The sequence below is a fragment of the Oncorhynchus nerka genome, linkage group LG3 (assembly GCF_034236695.1).
Source record: "Oncorhynchus nerka isolate Pitt River linkage group LG3, Oner_Uvic_2.0, whole genome shotgun sequence".
NCBI classification, from domain to species: domain Eukaryota; kingdom Metazoa; phylum Chordata; class Actinopteri; order Salmoniformes; family Salmonidae; genus Oncorhynchus; species Oncorhynchus nerka.
Window position 1 is genome coordinate 83,090,314 of NC_088398.1, and position 20,589 is coordinate 83,110,902.

Genomic DNA, 20,589 nt, shown 5'->3' on the forward strand with positions numbered 1-20,589 from the left:
ATGCTGGGCCATATCTCTCCCTCTGTTCTAGTCTAATGCTGGGCCATATCTCTCCCTCTGTTCTATTCTAATGCTGGGCCATATCTCTCCCTCTGTTCTATTCTAATGCTGGGCCATATCTAATCTCTCCCTCTGTTCTAGTCTAATGCTGGGCCATATCTCTCCCTCTGTTCTAGTCTAATGCTGGGCCATATCTAATCTCTCCCTCTGTTCTAGTCTAATGCTGGGTCATATCTCTCCCTCTGTTCTGGTCTAATGCTGGGCCATATCTCTCCCTCTGTTCTAGTCTAATGCTGGGCCATATATCTCCCTCTGTTCTATTCTAATGCTGGGCCATATCGCTCCCTCTGTTCAAGTCTAATGCTGGGCCATATCTCTCCCTCTGTTCTAGTCTAATGCTGGGTCATATCTAATCTCTCCCTCTTTTCTAGTCGAATGCTGGGTCATATCTAATCTCTCCCTCTGTTCTAGTCTAATGCTGGGTCATATTTCTCCCTCTGTTCTGGTCTAATGCTGGGCCATATCTCTCCCTCTGTTCTAGTCGAATGCTGGGCCATATCTCTCCCTCTGTTCTATTCTAATGCTGGGCCATATCTCTCCCTCTGTTCTATTCTAATGCTGGGCCATATCTCTCCTTCTGTTTTAGTCTAATGCTGGGTCATATCTCTCCCTCTGTTCTGGTCTAATGCTGGGCCATATCTCTCCCTCTGTTCTAGTCTAATGCTGGGCCATATCTCTCCCTCTGTTCTGGTCTAATGCTGGGCCATATCTCTCCCTCTGTTCTAGTCTAATGCTGGGCCATATCTCTCCCTCTGTTCTAGTCTAATGTTGGGCCATATCTCTCCCTCTGTTCTAGTCTAATGCTGGGCCATATCTCTCCCTCTGTTCTAGTCTAATGCTGGGCCATATCTAATCTCTCTCTGTGTGTTCCTATGTAGCTCCAGGGTATGACTGTGATAGTGGGAATGGTCCAGCTAGTTCTGGGTGTGACAGGTCTGAGTGGTGTGGTTCTGAGACACTGTGGTCCGCTGGTCATAGCCCCTCTGTTGTGTCTACTGGGCTTCTCCATCTACAGAGAGGCTGCTCTGCTCTGCTCAGACCACTGGGCCATCGCTGCACTGTACGTATCCGTCTGTCTGTCTGTCTGTCTGTCTCTGTCTCCGTCCGTCCGTCCGTCCGTCCGTCCGTCCGTCCGTCCGTCCGTCCGTCCGTCCGTCCGTCCGTCTGTCTGTCTGTCCGTCCGTCTGTCTGTCCGTCCGTCTATCCGTATTTCTGTCTGTCTGTCCGTCCGTCCGTCTGTATTTCTGTCTGTCTGTCTGTCTGTCTGTCTGTCTGTCTGTCTGTCTGTCTGTCTGTCTGTCTGTCTGTCTGTCTGTCTGTCTGTCTGTCTGTCTGTCTGTCTGTCTGTCTGTGAATCTGTCTGAATCTGTCTGTCTGTCTGTCTGTCTGTCTGTCTGTCTTTCTGCCTGTCTGTCCGTTTGTCCGTCCTCTGCTTTCAAATGCTATTTTTTTTTACCTTACTTTGTCAAACTCTCATCGCATTCAGTCATGTTTTTTTGTGAACTTTTATGAATATCTAAATTGTAATATCTGAATATCTGAATTAACACTGTCCTGTTTCTCTGTGTAGGACAGTCATCCTCCTAGTGCTCCTGTCCCAGCATCTACGTTCCTACATGCTCCCAGCATGCCTCAGCATGCCTCAGCTGCCTGTCTGCAGGATGCTCTCTGTGAGTCTCTCCTGATTGGTTGATTGATTGTACCCTTTCTGACAGACACTTACAACGTTTGAGGGAAATCCCTCAATCTTTTTTCGCTCTCATCCTGGCCTGGGGATGAATTGACATGACATAACTAAACTTCAACCTAAAATAACTTAAATTAACTCTTATTCAGTAGATTCAATTAAAACTGTGTGTCTGTTACCTTGTTGAGTTTGTCTGGGGTGACTGTCTGTTACCTTGTTCAGTTTGTCTGGGGTGACTGTCTGTTACCTTGTTCAGTTTGTCTGTGGTGACTGTCTGTTAGCTTACCTGTTACCTCTGTCTGTTAGCAAGAAAATCAAAGCACATTACTGTAGATGTGAAAGTCAAACTGTATATATATATATTTTTTTTTTTGCAGTTGCTGCTTCCCCTACTGAGTGTGTGGGCTCTGTGTGAAGTCTTGGAGAGTTTTGGGGTTTTACGTCTGCGTTCCGTCTCCGAGCTGCTGCCGGCACTGAAGACGAGCAACACTTCCTTTCCCGAACCTTTACGGTCGGACCCCTTCACTGTGCCGTGGCTCAGTCCCCCTCTGGCAGGTCAGCAGAGACATTTAACCCTAAAGATACGCGGTGGAACATAGAGACTGTCTTGTACGTTTTAGTCTCCGTCTATGGCATCAATCAAAATATAGAAAATATTTTTAAGGTTAATCAAATCAAATCAAATGTACATCAGCTGATATCTCAAAGTGCTGTACAGAAACCCCAGCCTAAAACCCCCCAAACAGCAAGCAATGCAGGTGTAGAAGCACAGTAATGTCAATGTCATGTTGTGAATATCAAAGTATGATCTCTCCATATATACTGTGTGTGTGCGTGTGTGTGTGTGTGCGTGTGTGTGTGTGTGTGTGTCTGTGTGTGTGTGTGTGCGTGTGTGTGTGTGCGTTTCTCTGTGTGTGTGTGTGTGCGTGTGTGTGTGTGTGTGTCTGTGTGTGTGTGTGTGTGTGTGTGTGTGTGTGTGTGTGCGTGCGTGCGTGCGTGTGTGTGTGTGTGTGTGTGTGTGTGTGTGTGTGTGTGTGTGTGTGTGCGTGCGTGCGTGTGCATGTGTGTGAAGCTGAGACAGGTCTACCCCTGCTGTCAGTTCGAGGCATGGCGGCTGGTGTCGTTGCAGCCCTCTCCTCCTCTGTCAGTTCAGTGGGGATGTACCTGCTAACGGCCCGGCTCCTGGGAGTCCCCCCTCCCCCCGCAGCAGCCTGTAACAGAGGCCTTGGGTCCCAGGGTCTTGGCAGTGTGGTGGCTGGCCTGATGGGGGCGCCACTGGGGCTCAGCAGCAGTGTCCCCAACACCTGTACTCTTGGACTCAGCCAGGTAGTGATGATGATGTCATGTGAACATCATTTAGAAGTCCTCTGTTTATCTCTTGACGTTCAGTTTCCCAGAAGCAGCTCAAGTCCTTTTGACTAGCGGCTTCATTTAAGTCCCGGGAAAACATGTATCTGAGACCAGGGGCCCGTATTCACAAAGAGTCTCAGAATAGGAGTGCTGGTCTAGGATCAGGTCAACACTCTTATTCAATATGGTTTAAAAGGGAAAACTGATCCTAGACCAGCCCTCCTACTCTGAGACACGTTGTGAGCGCTGATTTAGCCAATCAGCATACAGTGTCTATGTTTTGACCCCTGCTCCTCTCTCTACTCCAGTCTCGGTCCAGGCAGCAAGTGTCTATGTTTTGACTGTCCAGGTGGACAGTGTGTTTTGACTCTTTCCCCTGATCCAGTCTCGGTCCAGGTGGACAGTGTCTATGTTTTGACTGTCCAGGTGGACAGTGTGTTTTGACTCTTTCCCCTGATCCAGTCTGGGTCTAGGTGGACAGTGTCTATGTTTTGACTGTCCAGGTGGACAGTGTGTTTTGACTCTTTCCCCTGATCCAGTCTGGGTCAAGGTGGACAGTATGTTTTGACTCTTTCCCCTGATCCAGTCTGGGTCCAGGTGGACAGTGTCTATGTTTTGACTGTCCAGGTGGACAGTGTGTTTTGACTGTCCAGGTGGACAGTATGTTTTGACTCTTTCCCCTGATCCAGTCTGGGTCCAGGTGGACAGTGTCTATGTTTTGACTGTCCAGGTGGACAGTGTGTTTTGACTCTTTCCCCTGATCCAGTCTCGGTCCAGGCAGCAAGTGTCTATGTTTTGACTGTCCAGGTGGACAGTGTGTTTTGACTCTTTCCCCTGATCCAGTCTCGGTCCAGGCAGCAAGTGTCTATGTTTTGACTGTCCAGGTGGACAGTGTGTTTTGACTCTTTCCCCTGATCCAGTCTCAGTCCAGGCAGCAAGTGTCTATGTTTTGACTGTCCAGGTGGACAGTGTGTTTTGACTCTTTCCCCTGATCCAGTCTGGGTCAAGGTGGACAGTATGTTTTGACTCTTTCCCCTGATCCAGTCTGGGTCCAGGTGGACAGTGTGTTTTGACTCTTTCCCCTGATCCAGTCTGGGTCAAGGTGGACAGTATGTTTTGACTCTTTCCCCTGATCCAGTCTGGGTCAAGGTGGACAGTGTGTTTTGACTCTTTCTCCTGCTCCTCTCTCTCCTCCTAGTTTGGGTCAAGGTGGACAGTGTGTTTTGACTCTTTCTCCTGCTCCTCTCTCTCCTCCTAGTCTGGGTCAAGGTGGACAGTATGTTTTGACTCTTTCCCCTGATCTAGTCTGGGTCAAGGTGGACAGTGTGTTTTGACTCTTTCTCCTGCTCCTCTCTCTCCTCCTAGTCTGGGTCAAGGTGGACAGTATGTTTTGACTCTTTCCCCTGATCTAGTCTGGGTCAAGGTGGACAGTGTGTTTTGACTCTTTCTCCTGCTCCTCTCTCTCCTCCTAGTCTGGGTCAAGGTGGACAGTGTGTTTTGACTCTTTCTCCTGCTCCTCTCTCTCCTCCTAGTCTGGGTCAAGGTGGACAGTATGTTTTGACTCTTTCCCCTGATCTAGTCTGGGTCAAGGTCTGGGTCAAGGTGGACAGTATGTTTTGACTCTTTCCCCTGATCTAGTCTGGGTCAAGGTGGACAGTGTGTTTTGACTCTTTCCCCTGATCCAGTCTGGGTCAAGGTGGACAGTGTGTTTTGACTCTTTCTCCTGCTCCTCTCTCTTCTCCTAGTTTGGGTCAAGGTGGACAGTGTGTTTTGACTCTTTCTCCTGCTCCTCTCTCTCCTCCTAGTCTGGGTCAAGGTGGACAGTATGTTTTGACTCTTTCCCCTGATCTAGTCTGGGTCAAGGTGGACAGTGTGTTTTGACTCTTTCTCCTGCTCCTCTCTCTCCTCCTAGTCTGGGTCAAGGTGGACAGTATGTTTTGACTCTTTCCCCTGATCTAGTCTGGGTCAAGGTGGACAGTGTGTTTTGACTCTTTCTCCTGCTCCTCTCTCTCCTCCTAGTCTGGGTCAAGGTGGACAGTGTGTTTTGACTCTTTCTCCTGCTCCTCTCTCTCCTCCTAGTCTGGGTCAAGGTGGACAGTATGTTTTGACTCTTTCCCCTGATCTAGTCTGGGTCAAGGTCTGGGTCAAGGTGGACAGTATGTTTTGACTCTTTCCCCTGATCTAGTCTGGGTCAAGGTGGACAGTGTGTTTTGACTCTTTCGCCTGCTCCTCTCTCTCCTCCTAGTTTGGGTCAAGGTGGACAGTGTGTTTTGACTCCTTCTCCTGCTCCTCTCTCTCCTCCTAGTCTGGGTCAAGGTGGACAGTGTGTTTAGACTCTTTCTCCTGCTCCTCTCTCTCCTCCTAGTCTGGGTCAAGGTGGACAGTGTGTTTTGACTCTTTCCCCTGATCTAGTCTGGGTCAAGGTGGACAGTGTGTTTTGACTCTTTCTCCTGCTCCTCTCTCTCCTCCTAGTCTGGGTCAAGGTGGACAGTGTGTTTTGACTCTTTCTCCTGCTCCTCTCTCTCCTCCTAGTCTGGGTCAAGGTGGACAGTGTGTTTTGACTCTTTCTCCTGCTCCTCTCTCTCCTCCTAGTTTGGGTCAAGGTGGACAGTGTGTTTTGACTCTTTCTCCTGCTCCTCTCTCTCCTGCTAGTCTGGGTCAAGGTGGACAGTGTGTTTTGACTCTTTCTCCTGCTCCTCTCTCTCCTCCTAGTCTGGGTCAAGGTGGACAGTATGTTTTGACTCTTTCCCCTGATCCAGTCTGGGACCAGGTGGACAGTGTCTATGTTTTGACTGTCCATGTGGACAGTGTGTTTTGACTGTCCAGGTGGACAGTATGTTTTGACTCTTTCCCGTGATCCAGTCTGGGTCCAGGTGGACAGTGTCTATGTTTTGACTGTCCAGGTGGACAGTGTGTTTTGACTCTTTCCCCTGATCCAGTCTCGGTCCAGGCAGCAAGTGTCTATGTTTTGACTGTCCAGGTGGACAGTGTGTTTTGACTCTTTCCCCTGATCCAGTCTCGGTCCAGGCAGCAAGTGTCTATGTTTTGACTGTCCAGGTGGACAGTGTGTTTTGACTCTTTCCCTGATCCAGTCTCCAGATGGACAGTCCAGGACAGGTGGACAGTGTGTTTTGAGTGTCTATGTTTTGACTGTCCAGGTGGACAGTGTGTTTTGACTCTTTCCCCTGATCCAGTCTCGGTCCAGGCAGCAAGTGTCTATGTTTTGACTGTCCAGGTGGACAGTGTGTTTTGACTCTTTCCCCTGATCCAGTCTGGGTCCAGATGGACAGTGTCTATGTTTTGACTGTCCAGGTGGACAGTGTGTTTTGACTCTTTCCCCTGATCCAGTCTGGGTCAAGGTGGACAGTATGTTTTGACTCTTTCCCCTGATCCAGTCTGGGTCAAGGTGGACAGTGTGTTTTGACTCTTTCTCCTGCTCCTCTCTCTCCTCCTAGTTTGGGTCAAGGTGGACAGTGTGTTTTGACTCTTTCTCCTGCTCCTCTCTCCTCCTAGTCTGGGTCAAGGTGGACAGTATGTTTTGACTCTTTCCCCTGATCTAGTCTGGGTCAAGGTGGACAGTGTGTTTAGACTCTTTCTCCTGCTCCTCTCTCTCCTCCTAGTCTGGGTCAAGGTGGACAGTGTGTTTTGACTCTTTCTCCTGCTCCTCTCTCTCCTCCTAGTCTGGGTCAAGGTGGACAGTATGTTTTGACTCTTTCCCCTGATCTAGTCTGGGTCAAGGTGGACAGTGTGTTTTGACTCTTTCTCCTGCTCCTCTCTCTCCTCCTAGTCTGGGTCAAGGTGGACAGTATGTTTTGACTCTTTCCCCTGATCTAGTCTGGGTCAAGGTGGACAGTGTGTTTTGACTCTTTCTCCTGCTCCTCTCTCTCCTCCTAGTCTGGGTCAAGGTGGACAGTGTGTTTTGACTCTTTCTCCTGCTCCTCTCTCTCCTCCTAGTTTGGGTCAAGGTGGACAGTGTGTTTTGACTCTTTCTCCTGCTCCCCTCTCTCCTCCTATTCTGGGTCAAGGTGGACAGTATGTTTTGACTCTTTCCCCTGATCTAGTCTGGGTCAAGGTGGACAGTGTGTTTTGACTCTTTCTCCTGCTCCTCTCTCTCCTCCTAGTCTGGGTCAAGGTGGACAGTGTGTTTTGACTCTTTCTCCTGCTCCTCTCTCTCCTCCTAGTCTGGGTCAAGGTGGACAGTATGTTTTGACTCTTTCCCCAGATCTAGTCTGGGTCAAGGTCTGGGTCAAGGTGGACAGTATGTTTTGACTCTTTCCCCTGATCTAGTCTGGGTCAAGGTGGACAGTGTGTTTTGACTCTTTCCCCTGATCCAGTCTGGGTCAAGGTGGACAGTATGTTTTGACTCTTTCCCCTGATCCAGTCTGGGTCCAGGTGGACAGTGTGTTTTGACTCTTTCCCCTGATCCAGTCTGGGTCAAGGTGGACAGTAAGTTTTGACTCTTTCCCCTGATCCAGTCTGGGTCAAGGTGGACAGTGTGTTTTGACTCTTTCTCCTGCTCCTCTCTCTCCTCCTAGTTTGGGTCAAGGTGGACAGTGTGTTTTGACTCTTTCTCCTGCTCCTCTCTCTCCTCCTAGTCTGGGTCAAGGTGGACAGTATGTTTTGACTCTTTCCCCTGATCTAGTCTGGGTCAAGGTGGACAGTGTGTTTAGACTCTTTCTCCTGCTCCTCTCTCTCCTCCTAGTCTGGGTCAAGGTGGACAGTATGTTTTGACTCTTTCCCCTGATCTAGTCTGGGTCAAGGTGGACAGTGTGTTTTGACTCTTTCTCCTGCTCCTCTCTCTCCTCCTAGTCTGGGTCAAGGTGGACAGTATGTTTTGACTCTTTCCCCTGATCTAGTCTGGGTCAAGGTGGACAGTGTGTTTTGACTCTTTCTCCTGCTCCTCTCTCTCCTCCTAGTCTGGGTCAAGGTGGACAGTGTGTTTTGACTCTTTCTCCTGCTCCTCTCTCTCCTCCTAGTTTGGGTCAAGGTGGACAGTGTGTTTTGACTCTTTCTCCTGCTCCCCTCTCTCCTCCTAGTCTGGGTCAAGGTGGACAGTATGTTTTGACTCTTTCCCCTGATCTAGTCTGGGTCAAGGTGGACAGTGTGTTTTGACTCTTTCTCCTGCTCCTCTCTCTCCTCCTAGTCTGGGTCAAGGTGGACAGTGTGTTTTGACTCTTTCTCCTGCTCCTCTCTCTCCTCCTAGTCTGGGTCAAGGTGGACAGTATGTTTTGACTCTTTCCCCTGATCTAGTCTGGGTCAAGGTCTGGGTCAAGGTGGACAGTATGTTTTGACTCTTTCCCCTGATCTAGTCTGGGTCAAGGTGGACAGTGTGTTTTGACTCTTTCCCCTGCTCCTCTCTCTCCTCCTAGTTTGGGTCAAGGTGGACAGTGTGTTTTGACTCTTTCTCCTGCTCCTCTCTCTCCTCCTAGTCTGGGTCAAGGTGGACAGTGTGTTTAGACTCTTTCTCCTGCTCCTCTCTCTCCTCCTAGTCTGGGTCAAGGTGGACAGTGTGTTTTGACTCTTTCTCCTGCTCCTCTCTCTCCTCCTAGTCTGGGTCAAGGTGGAGAGTATGTTTTGACTCTTTCCCCTGATCTAGTCTGGGTCAAGGTGGACAGTGCGTTTTGACTCTTTCTGCTGCTCCTCTCTCTCCTCCTAGTCTGGGTCAAGGTGGACAGTGTGTTTTGACTCTTTCTCCTGCTCCTCTCTCTCCTCCTAGTTTGGGTCAAGGTGGACAGTGTGTTTTGACTCTTTCTCCTGCTCCCCTCTCTCCTCCTATTTTGGGTCAAGGTGGACAGTATGTTTTGACTCTTTCCCCTGATCTAGTCTGGGTCAAGGTGGACAGTGTGTTTTGACTCTTTCTCCTGCTCCTCTCTCTCCTCCTAGTCTGGGTCAAGGTGGACAGTATGTTTTGACTCTTTCCCCTGATCTAGTCTGGGTCAAGGTCTGGGTCAAGGTGGACAGTATGTTTTGACTCTTTCCCCTGATCTAGTCTGGGTCAAGGTGGACAGTGTGTTTTGACTCTTTCCCCTGATCCAGTCTGGGTCAAGGTGGACAGTATGTTTTGACTCTTTCCCCTGATCCAGTCTGGGTCAAGGTGGACAGTGTGTTTTGACTCTTTCTCCTGCTCCTCTCTCTCCTCCTAGTTTGGGTCAAGGTGGACAGTGTGTTTTGACTCTTTCTCCTGCTCCTCTCTCTCCTCCTAGTCTGGGTCAAGGTGGACAGTATGTTTTGACTCTTTCCCCTGATCTAGTCTGGGTCAAGGTGGACAGTGTGTTTAGACTCTTTCTCCTGCTCCTCTCTCTCCTCCTAGTCTGGGTCAAGGTGGACAGTGTGTTTTGACTCTTTCTCCTGCTCCTCTCTCTCCTCCTAGTCTGGGTCAAGGTGGACAGTATGTTTTGACTCTTTCCCCTGATCTAGTCTGGGTCAAGGTGGACAGTGTGTTTTGACTCTTTCTCCTGCTCCTCTCTCTCCTCCTAGTCTGGGTCAAGGTGGACAGTATGTTTTGACTCTTTCCCCTGATCTAGTTTGGGTCAAGGTGGACAGTGTGTTTTGACTCTTTCTCCTGCTCCTCTCTCTCCTCCTAGTCTGGGTCAAGGTGGACAGTATGTTTTGACTCTTTCCCCTGATCTAGTCTGGGTCAAGGTGGACAGTGTGTTTTGACTCTTTCTCCTGCTCCTCTCTCTCCTCCTAGTCTGGGTCAAGGTGGACAGTGTGTTTTGACTCTTTCTCCTGCTCCTCTCTCTCCTCCTAGTCTGGGTCAAGGTGGACAGTATGTTTTGACTCTTTCCCCTGATCTAGTCTGGGTCTGGGTCAAGGTGGACAGTGTGTTTTGACTCTTTCTCCTGCTCCTCTCTCTCCTCCTAGTTTGGGTCAAGGTGGACAGTGTGTTTTGACTCTTTCTCCTGCTCCTCTCTCTCCTCCTAGTCTGGGTCAAGGTGGACAGTATGTTTTGACTCTTTCCCCTGATCTAGTCTGGGTCAAGGTGGACAGTGTGTTTTGACTCTTTCTCCTGCTCCTCTCTCTCCTGCTAGTCTGGGTCAAGGTGGACAGTGTGTTTTGACTCTTTCTCCTGCTCCTCTCTCTCCTCCTAGTCTGGGTCAAGGTGGACAGTATGTTTTGACTCTTTCCCCTGATCTAGTCTGGGTCAAGGTCTGGGTCAAGGTGGACAGTATGTTTTGACTCTTTCCCCTGATCTAGTCTGGGTCAAGGTGGACAGTGTGTTTTGACTCTTTCTCCTGCTCCTCTCTCTCCTCCTAGTCTGGGTCAAGGTGGACAGTGTGTTTTGACTCTTTCCCCTGATCTAGTCTGGGTCAAGGTGGACAGTGTGTTTTGACTCTTTCTCCTGCTCCTCTCTCTCCTCCTAGTCTGGGTCAAGGTGGACAGTGTGTTTTGACTCTTTCTCCTGCTCCTCTCTCTCCTCCCAGTCTGGGTCCAGGTGGACAGTGTGTTTTGACTCTTTCTCCTGCTCCTCTCTCTCCTCCTAGTCTGGGTCCAGGTGGACAGTGCAACTGGCAGCCATCTTGGGACTGGCCCTAGGAGTGTCGCCTCGACTGACACAGATCATCACTTCTGTCCCCTTGGCCATCTACGGTTAGTTTAATTATCTGTCCTCTGTCTGTCTTCGTCTAGCGTGTCTGCATGTTATTTTTCTGACTAGAGGAAAGATGAACTGATTAAAAGATGATCAATTTCTCCTTCTCTCTCTCTCTCTCTCTCCATCCCTGTTCAGGTGCTCTTCTCAGTGTAACGTACACTATTGCCGTGGCTACAGGTGTGCGGTACTTCCAGTTCACACACATCGACTCTGGACGTAACATCTTCAACATCGGCTTGGCTGTCTTCATGTCTCTAGTGCTGCCTCACTGGTTCCGCATGCAGACCGTCTTTATTGACACGGGTAATTTATCTCATTTTAGCCTGGTCCCAGATCTGTTTGTGTCGTAGAGTCAACTCCAAGCAGACTTTAGACCGGCCTACTCTGACATCAGCCTGGTCCCAGATCTGTTTGTGAAGTAGAGTCAACTCCAAGCAGACTTTAGACCGGCCTACTCTGACATCAACCTGGTCCCAGATCTGTTTTTGAAGTAGAGTCAACTCCACAACTCTGTTTGTGCTCTCCTTCTACTTCACAAACAGATCTGGGACCAGGCTACTCTGACATTACACAGCCAGGGACAATAGATCAATGTGACTAAATGTGTGTCTTGCCCATATCCTGATCCTGTGTATACCTGTGCAGGTATGGTCAGTGTTGATGTCCTTCTCCATTCTCTTCTGACCTCACCTGTGCTCCTGGTGGGCATCCTGGCTTTCCTATTGGACAATACAGTATCGGGTAAAGTACATTGTGCTATCTATTTCCACGTTGGGGCGGCAGGTAGCCTAGTGGTTAGAGCGTTGGACTAGTAACCAGCAGGTAGCCTAGTGGTTAGAGCGTTGGACTAGTAACCAGCAGGTAGTCTAGTGGTTAGAGCGTTAAACTAGTAACCAGCAGGTAGCCTAGTGGTTAGAGCGTTAAACTAGTAACCAGCAGGTAGCCTAGTGGTTAGAGTGTTGGACTAGTAACCAGCAGGTAGCCTAGTGGTTAGAGCGTTGGACTAGTAACCAGCAGGTAGCCTAGTGGTTAGAGCGTTGGACTAGTAACCAGCAGGTAGCCTAGTGGTTAGAGCGTTGGACTAGTAACCAGTAGGTAGCCTAGTGGTTAGAGCGTTGGACTAGTAACCAGCAGGTAGACTAGTGGTTAGAGCGTTGGACTAGTAACCAGCAGGTAGTCTAGTGGTTAGAGCGTTGGACTAGTAACCAGCAGGTAGCCTAGTGGTTAGAGCGTTGGACTAGTAACCAGCAGGTAGCCTAGTGGTTAGAGCGTTAAACTAGTAACCAGCAGGTAGCCTAGTGGTTAGAGCGTTGGACTAGTAACCAGCAGGTAGCCTAGTGGTTAGAGCGTTGGACTAGTAACCAGCAGTTAGTCTAGTGGTTAGAGCGTTGGACTAGTAACCAGCAGGTAGCCTAGTGGTTAGAGCGTTAAACTAGTAACCAGCAGGTAGCCTAGTGGTTAGAGTGTTGGACTAGTAACCAGCAGGTAGCCTAGTGGTTAGAGCGTTGGACTAGTAACCAGCAGGTAGCCTAGTGGTTAGAGGCAGGTAGCCTAATGGTTAGAGCGTTGGACTAGTAACCAGCAGGTAGCCTAGTGGTTAGAGGCAGGTAGCCTAATGGTTAGAGCGTTGGACTAGTAACCAGCAGGTAGCCTAGTGGTTAGAGCGTTGGACTAGTAACCAGCAGGTAGTCTAGTGGTTAGAGCGTTAAACTAGTAACCAGCAGGTAGCCTAGTGGTTAGAGCGTTAAACTAGTAACCAGCAGGTAGCCTAGTGGTTAGAGTGTTGGACTAGTAACCAGCAGGTAGCCTAGTGGTTAGAGCGTTGGACTAGTAACCAGCAGGTAGCCTAGTGGTTAGAGCGTTGGACTAGTAACCAGCAGGTAGCCTAGTGGTTAGAGCGTTGGACTAGTAACCAGTAGGTAGCCTAGTGGTTAGAGCGTTGGACTAGTAACCAGCAGGTAGACTAGTGGTTAGAGCGTTGGACTAGTAACCAGCAGGTAGTCTAGTGGTTAGAGCGTTGGACTAGTAACCAGCAGGTAGCCTAGTGGTTAGAGCGTTGGACTAGTAACCAGCAGGTAGCCTAGTGGTTAGAGCGTTAAACTAGTAACCAGCAGGTAGCCTAGTGGTTAGAGCGTTGGACTAGTAACCAGCAGGTAGCCTAGTGGTTAGAGCGTTGGACTAGTAACCAGCAGTTAGTCTAGTGGTTAGAGCGTTGGACTAGTAACCAGCAGGTAGCCTAGTGGTTAGAGCGTTAAACTAGTAACCAGCAGGTAGCCTAGTGGTTAGAGTGTTGGACTAGTAACCAGCAGGTAGCCTAGTGGTTAGAGCGTTGGACTAGTAACCAGCAGGTAGCCTAGTGGTTAGAGCGTTGGACTAGTAACCAGCAGGTAGCCTAGTGGTTAGAGCGTTGGACTAGTAACCAGTAGGTAGCCTAGTGGTTAGAGCGTTGGACTAGTAACCAGCAGGTAGACTAGTGGTTAGAGCGTTGGACTAGTAACCAGCAGGTAGTCTAGTGGTTAGAGCGTTGGACTAGTAACCAGCAGGTAGCCTAGTGGTTAGAGCGTTGGACTAGTAACCAGCAGGTAGCCTAGTGGTTAGAGCGTTAAACTAGTAACCAGCAGGTAGCCTAGTGGTTAGAGCGTTGGACTAGTAACCAGCAGGTAGCCTAGTGGTTAGAGCGTTGGACTAGTAACCAGCAGTTAGTCTAGTGGTTAGAGCGTTGGACTAGTAACCAGCAGGTAGCCTAGTGGTTAGAGCGTTAAACTAGTAACCAGCAGGTAGCCTAGTGGTTAGAGTGTTGGACTAGTAACCAGCAGGTAGTCTAGTGGTTAGAGCATTGGACTAGTAACCAGCAGGTAGCCTAGTGGTTAGAGCGTTGGACTACTAACCAGCAGGTAGACTAGTGGTTAGAGCATTGGACTAGTAACCAGCAGGTAGTCTAGTGGTTAGAGCGTTGGACTAGTAACCAGCAGGTAGCCTAGTGGTTAGAGCGTTGGACTAGTAACCAGCAGGTAGCCTAGTGGTTAGAGCGTTGGACTAGTAACCAGCAAGTAGTCTAGTGGTTAGAGCGTTGGACTAGTAACCAGCAGGTAGACTAGTGGTTAGAGCGTTGGACTAGTAACCAGCAGGTAGACTAGTGGTTAGAGCATTGGACTAGTAACCAGCAGGTAGTCTAGTGGTTAGAGCGTTGGACTATGAACCAGCAGGTAGCCTAGTGGTTAGAGTGTTGGACTAGTAACCAGCAGGTAGCCTAGTGGTTAGAGCGTTGGACTAGTAACCAGCAGGTAGTCTAGTGGTTAGAGCGTTGGACTAGTAACCAGCAGGTAGCCTAGTGGTTAGAGGCAGGTAGCCTAATGGTTAGAGCGTTGGACTAGTAACCAGCAGGTAGCCTGGTGGTTAGAGGCAGGTAGCCTAATGGTTAGAGTGTTGGACTAGTAACCCCACAGGTTGCAAGATCGAATTCCTTAACTGAGAAGGTAAAAAATAATCTGTCGTTCGGCCCCTGAACAAGGCAGTTAACCCACTGTTCCCCGGAACAAGGCAGTTAACCCACTGTTCCCCTGAACAAGGCAGTTAACCCACTGTTCCTCTGAACAAGGCAGTTAACCCACTGTTCCCCTGAACAAGGCAGTTAACCCCACTGTTCCCCTGAACAATGCAGTTAACCCACTGTTCCCCTGAACAAGGCAGTTAACCCCACTGTTCCCCTGAACAAGGTAGTTAACCCACTGTTCCCCTGAACAAGGTAGTTAACACACTGTTCCCCTGAACAAGGCGGTTAACCCACTGTTCCCCTGAACAAGGCAGTTAACCCACTGTTCCCCTGAACAAGGCAGTTAACCCACTGTTCCCCTGAACAAGGCAGTTAACCCATTGTTCCCCTGAACAAGGTAGTTAACTCACTGTTCCCCTGAACAAGGTAGTTAACACACTGTTCCCCTGAACAAGGCGGTTAACCCACTGTTCCCCTGAACAAGGCAGTTAACCCACTGTTCCCCTGAACAAGGCAGTTAACCCCACTGTTCCCCGGTAGGCCGTCATTGTAAATAAGAATTTGTTCTTAATTGACTTGCCTAGATAAATAAAGGTTAAAAATAAAACAAAATTATAAAAGTTGTTGATGATACCAGCATAGAAATATAGTAACTAGAACAGTCCCATTCGAATCAATGTGGACTGATGGGCTTTATCCGTTCTAGTAATTATTTATATGGTTATAAGTTATTTAAAAAAAATACTCGAACCTATCAGATGCATAGAGCACCAGATCATGATTCATTAACTCATAGAGCACCAGATCATGATTCATTAACTCATAGAGCACCAGATCATGATTCATTAACTCATATTGCACCCGATCATGATTCATTAACTCATATTGCACCAGATCATGATTCATTAACTCATAGAGCACCAGATCATGATTCATTAACTCATAGAGCACCAGATCATGATTCATTAACTCATATTGCACCCGATCATGATTCATTAACTCATAGAGCACCTGATCATGATTCATTAACTCATATAGCACCAGATCATGATTCATTAACTCATATAGCACCTGAACATGATTCATTAACTCATAGAGCACCTGATCATGATTCATTAACTCATATAGCACCCGATCATGATTCATTAACTCATATTGCACCAGATCATGATTCATTAACTCATAGAGCACCAGAACATGATTCATTAACTCATAGAGCACCTGAACATGATTCATTAACTCATATTGCACCAGATCATGATTCATTAACTCATAGAGCACCTGAACATGATTCATTAACTCATAGAGCACCAGATCATGATTCATTAACTCATAGAGCACCTGATCATGATTCATTAACTCATATTGCACCAGATCATGATTCATTAACTCATATTGCACCAGATCATGATTCATTAACTCATATTGCACCAGATCATGATTCATTAACTCATATTGCACCAGATCATGATTCATTAACTCATATTGCACCAGATCAAGATTCATTAACTCATATTGCACCAGATCATGATTCATTAACTCATATTGCACCAGATCATGATTCATTAACTCATAGAGCACCAGATCATGATTCACTAACTCATATTGCACCCGATCATGATTCATTAACTCATATTGCACCTGAACATGATTCATTAACTCATATTGCACCAGATCATGATTCATTAACTCATATAGCACCAGATCATGATTCATTAACTCATATTGCACCCGAACATGATTCATTAACTCATAGAGCACCCGAACATGATTCATTAACTCATATTGCACCCGATCATGATTCATTAACTCATATTGCACCCGATCATGATTCATTAACTCATATTGCACCCGATCATGATTTATTAATAATCTTTTCGGTGAAAAGAAAAGTTTATACGCAGACTCTCAGCTTTTAAAAACAATGTCCTAAACACCAGGCCTTAGTGTAACGACAGATGCCACGTCCTCATGTGTCTATGTTCTTCTCTCAGGGTCTTCATCGGAGAGAGGACTTGACTCAGCGGAGATGGAGAAGACGGGATGGACATCAGTCAACAGTGAGCCAGGGTATCACCGGGAAGTGGAGTTAATTTACGAGTCCCCTTATCTCCTGGGAAGACTGTGGAAGTTACCTTGGTTACGGACGGCCCCCTTCTCTGCCTGTAGGATCACAGATGATGGAGACGTACTGTAGAGTCCCGTCTGAGGATAGTAGGTCTCGTTTTAAAAAGTTAAAGTTGTGCGGTATTGATATGCCAAAGACAAGGGACTGTGGACGATAGGCATAATATGGTATTAGCTAATGATGTATATACAACAAATATAATCGTGTATATGCCATACTGTCTATGAAATGTACTGTGTGTCCACGTAGTTAGTGACCTGAACAGAGTTGGCTTGTGTGATAGTGGGTTTGTATTGGTGGAGTATTGGCATAGCTGCAGGAAGATGGTTGGAGTTGGGGGTGTGCTTTATAATCAATCCTTGCATGAACCTATGAATCACATTTGCGTAGTGGCAGACAGTTGGGCAGAAGTGTTTTATGCGTTTCCGACACATGGAAATGCAGGGTATAGTATAATTTATTTTTTCTTTCATTTTATAAATGCATTTCATACAATTCTACGTAATTTAAATAATACAAGATATTATAATATATATATTTTTTAAACCATACACATGACTGACAATGAGTGGCTACTCTGACTGACACACTGAGATCAACAAAAAATGAACTGGACTTGAATGCAAACAGGCCACTGAACTTATTGTTGTGAGCCAGTTTCATCACAGCGTTTGATGGTTTTTGCGACTGCACATGAAGAAACTTTCAAAGTTCTTGAAATTTTCCGGATTGACTGACCTTCGTGTTTTAAAGTAATGTTGGACTGTCGTTTCTCTTTGCTTATTTGAGCTGTTCTTGCCATAATATGTAGTTGGTATTTTACCAAATAGGGATATCTTCTGTATACCACCCCTACCTTGTCACAACACAACTGATTGGCTCAAATGCATTAAGGAGGAAAGAAATTACACAAATTAACTTTTAATAAGGCACACCTGTTCCCGCTCCTCCTCCCTTGTGCTCGAGGGCGTGAGGCTACCCTTCTTTACACACACCTGTCCCCATCATTACACGCACCTGTCACCATCATTACGCGCACCTGTCGTCATCATTACGCGCACCTGTCACCATCATTACGCGCATCAGCACTCATCGGACTCACCTGGACTTCTTTACGTTGTTGATTACCCCCTATATATATCTGTCTGTTCCTCGGTGGTGTTCCCTTGGTCCGCATTAATTGTTGTTATGTGTTCCTGTCCAGACGCTGTTCCTGTTCCATTCCATGTCCGTCAGCTATTAAACCTTCACTCCCCGTACCTGCTTCTCATCTCTTGCGTCGATCCTTCCAGGTGACTACCTCATGAAGCTGGTTGAGAGAATGTGCAAAGCTGTCATCAAGGCAAAAATTGGTTACTTTGAAGAATCTCAACTATAAGATTTATTTTGATTAACACTTTTATGGTTACTGAATGATTCGATATGTGTTATTTAATGGTTTTGATGTCTTCACTATTATTCCACACTATTATTTTGCAATGTGGAAAATAGTAAAAATAAAGAAATACCCTGGAATGAGTAGGTGTGTCCAAACCTTTGACTGGTACTATATATATATATATATATATATATATATATATATATATATATATAGGCTACAGTAGGCTACTAAATAAACTTTTCAGTGCCACTTTTCAGAATCACCCAATGATGAAGACATACAATAGGCTATAAGTCAAGGTGATGGCCGATGCGCTCCTGCCAATAGCCTATCTCAAGATAAGATACTTCGAAAAACAGTGCTGTTCACTCAGAATTGCTCAAATGTTGATGAGAATTATTATTGTTTTTGCTTCTACAGACAGACTAGTCTTCTCTTTTCAGCAGTAAGGATTTTAGAGAAAGGCAAACTGACAGCCTCAACCAACCGTAGAAATGTAATCCATAGATGGCATCTATTGATTCAAGTCAGGACTGGCTAGCGTACCCATGAGGTCAGAGGTTCCAAGACCCTTCTATAGATTATATGTCTATGGCCACTACCCAACAAGCCATTCTATATTTGGGCGGTCTGCTTTATTTTAAAAGAAGCTGTTGATCATCTGTGACTAAATGATGATCTCTGGTGTAGTATTCTGAATCGTTTATTTATTTTTTTATATATAATTTTGGAAATATTATTTCATTTGATCCGCAGCACCTCCAGCACCCCTACTATGAACATTAGTATTTTAAATAATAAATCATGGCGAATGAATCATTCTGCACACAGCGAAGGGGATTTGGCAGATGGTAGTCTGTCGTGACTGACTCGTGTCGTTTGTCTACTGAAATAGGATTATTAAAGGGCTCTAATAATCCATTTGGTTCACAAAAAAGCTGGAGTCTACGCTCAGGAGGAAAATACACATTTGTAAAGAATTGAAGAAAACGCATTTCAGTCATTTAAAAAATAGATCTTTAAATAGTTTCTCACAACATAATATAACAAAATACATCTGACATATTTTCAGCACAATGAAAATAATTCATTAGATTTCACGAAGATAATATTAAATAGACAATTTAACTGTGAAACACAAAGTTAAGTCACACGAACACATGAAGACCTGTGACTACAGATATACCTGGACAGATTGCTGAACGTAGACCGAATAATGCAGACACACTGCCAGACATATCATATACATGAGCTTTGAACACCTGTAAACAACAATATGTGCTAGCTAGGTTAACACCAATGTGTTCTGTGCTAGCTAGGTTAACACCAATGTGTTCTGTACTAGCTAGGTAAACACCGGTGTGTTCTGTGCTAGCTAGATAAACACCAATGTGTTCTGTGCTAGCTAGATAAACACCAATGGGTTCTGCGCTAGCTAGGTAAACACCAATGGGTTCTGTGCTAGCTAGGTAAACACCAATGGGTTCTGTGCTAGCTAGGTAAACACCAATGGGTTCTGTGCTAGCTAGGTAAACACCAATGGGTTCTGTGCTAGCTAGGTAAACACCAATGGGTTCTGTGCTAGCTAGGTAAACACCGGTGTGTTCTGTGCTAGCTAGATAAACACCAATGGGTTCTGTGCTAGCTAGGTAAACACCAATGGGTTCTGTGCTAGCTAGGTAAACACCGGTGTGTTCTGTGCTAGCTAGATAAACACCAATGTGTTCTGTGCTAGCTAGATAAACACCAATGGGTTCTGCGCTAGCTAGGTAAACACCAATGGGTTCTGTGCTAGCTAGGTAAACACCAATAGGTTCTGTACTAGCTAGGTAAACACCAATGGGTGCTGTGTTAGCTAGGTAAACACCAATAGGTTCTGTACTAGCTAGGTAAACACCAATGGGTTCTGTGCTAGCTAGGTAAACACCAATGGGTTCTGTGCTAGCTAGGTAAACACCAATGTGTTCTGTACTAGCTAGGTAAACACCAATGGGTTCTGTACTAGCTAGGTAAACACTAATGGGTTCTGTGCTAGCTAGATAAACACCCATGTGTTCTGTGCTAGCTAGGTTAACACCAATAGGTTCTGTGCTAGCTAGGTAAACACCAATGTGTTCTGTGCTAGCTAGGTTAACACGAATGGGTTCTGTGCTAGCTAGGTAAACACCAATGGGTTCTGTACTAGCTAGGTAAACACCAATGGGTTCTGTACTAGCTAGGTAAACACCAATGGGTTCTGTGCTAGCTAGGTAAACACGAATGGGTTCTGTGCTAGCTAGGTAAATACCAATGTGTTCTGTGCTAGCTAGGTTAACACGAATGGGTTCTGTGCTAGCTAGGTAAACATATCTTTCTCTGAAAATGAATGAATGAATTTGTGATTAGAAAACAGAACTTCTGGAATGCTCCTGAATTCCTTCCCCTCTGTCGCTCCTCCTTCCCTCCACTCCTCCTTCCCTCCGTATGCAGTGTGTGTATGTAGTGTGTGTATGTAGTGTCTGTATGTAGTGTCTGTATGTAGTGTCTGTATGTAGTGTCTGTATGCAGTGTGTGTATGTAGTGTCTGTATGTATTCATACAGTGTATGTGTTCATATTTCAGTGTTGTGTGTCTAGGACTAGTGTGTATGTGTTCATATTTCAGTGTTGTGTGTCTAGGACTAGTGTGTATGTGTTCATATTTCAGTGTTGTGTGTCTAGGACTAGTGTGTATGTGTTCATATATCAGTGTTGTGTGTCTAGGACTAATGTGGTCCTGAGAAAAGGAAGGCATATGGTTGGAAAGGCTTCAATTCAATAAGGATGATTGAGTCTAAAGTTTCTCCCTGGGCTGTAATGCATAACTGTGAAAAGTGTCAGGAAGCTGCTACAGTAATCTGTTACGGGCTTCCACAACT

General features: G+C 46.5%; 2 protein-coding genes across 3 annotated transcripts in view; one reads left to right on the forward strand and one right to left on the reverse strand.

Moving 5' to 3' along the window:
* The window catches only part of slc23a3 (solute carrier family 23 member 3), a 30,953-nt gene extending 13,122 nt beyond the window's left edge, over positions 1 to 17,831 (forward strand). Inside the window, exons 5-13 of one of the 2 annotated variants that reach the window (XM_065016199.1) lie at positions 939 to 1,120; positions 1,631 to 1,730; positions 2,125 to 2,302; positions 2,820 to 3,073; positions 10,582 to 10,687; positions 10,827 to 10,994; positions 11,337 to 11,432; positions 16,179 to 16,244; positions 17,517 to 17,831. In XM_065016199.1, the coding sequence (XP_064872271.1) occupies positions 939 to 1,120; positions 1,631 to 1,730; positions 2,125 to 2,302; positions 2,820 to 3,073; positions 10,582 to 10,687; positions 10,827 to 10,994; positions 11,337 to 11,432; positions 16,179 to 16,244; positions 17,517 to 17,608 (1,242 nt within the window). In that variant the 3' untranslated portion in view covers positions 17,609 to 17,831. Of the gene's footprint in view, positions 1 to 938; positions 1,121 to 1,630; positions 1,731 to 2,124; positions 2,303 to 2,819; positions 3,074 to 10,581; positions 10,688 to 10,826; positions 10,995 to 11,336; positions 11,433 to 16,178; positions 16,399 to 17,516 lie in introns of both variants that reach the window. The other variant, XM_065016193.1, reaches the window with a different exon arrangement.
* An 865-nt stretch (positions 17,832 to 18,696) lies between these two features.
* Positions 18,697 to 20,589, reverse strand: part of LOC115126063 (indian hedgehog B protein-like) — a 23,762-nt gene continuing 21,869 nt past the window's right edge. Inside the window, exon 3 of the mRNA XM_065016206.1 lies at positions 18,697 to 20,589. This exon is cut by the window's right edge and continues 1,405 nt beyond it. The gene's annotated coding sequence lies outside the window, so the exon portion shown is untranslated.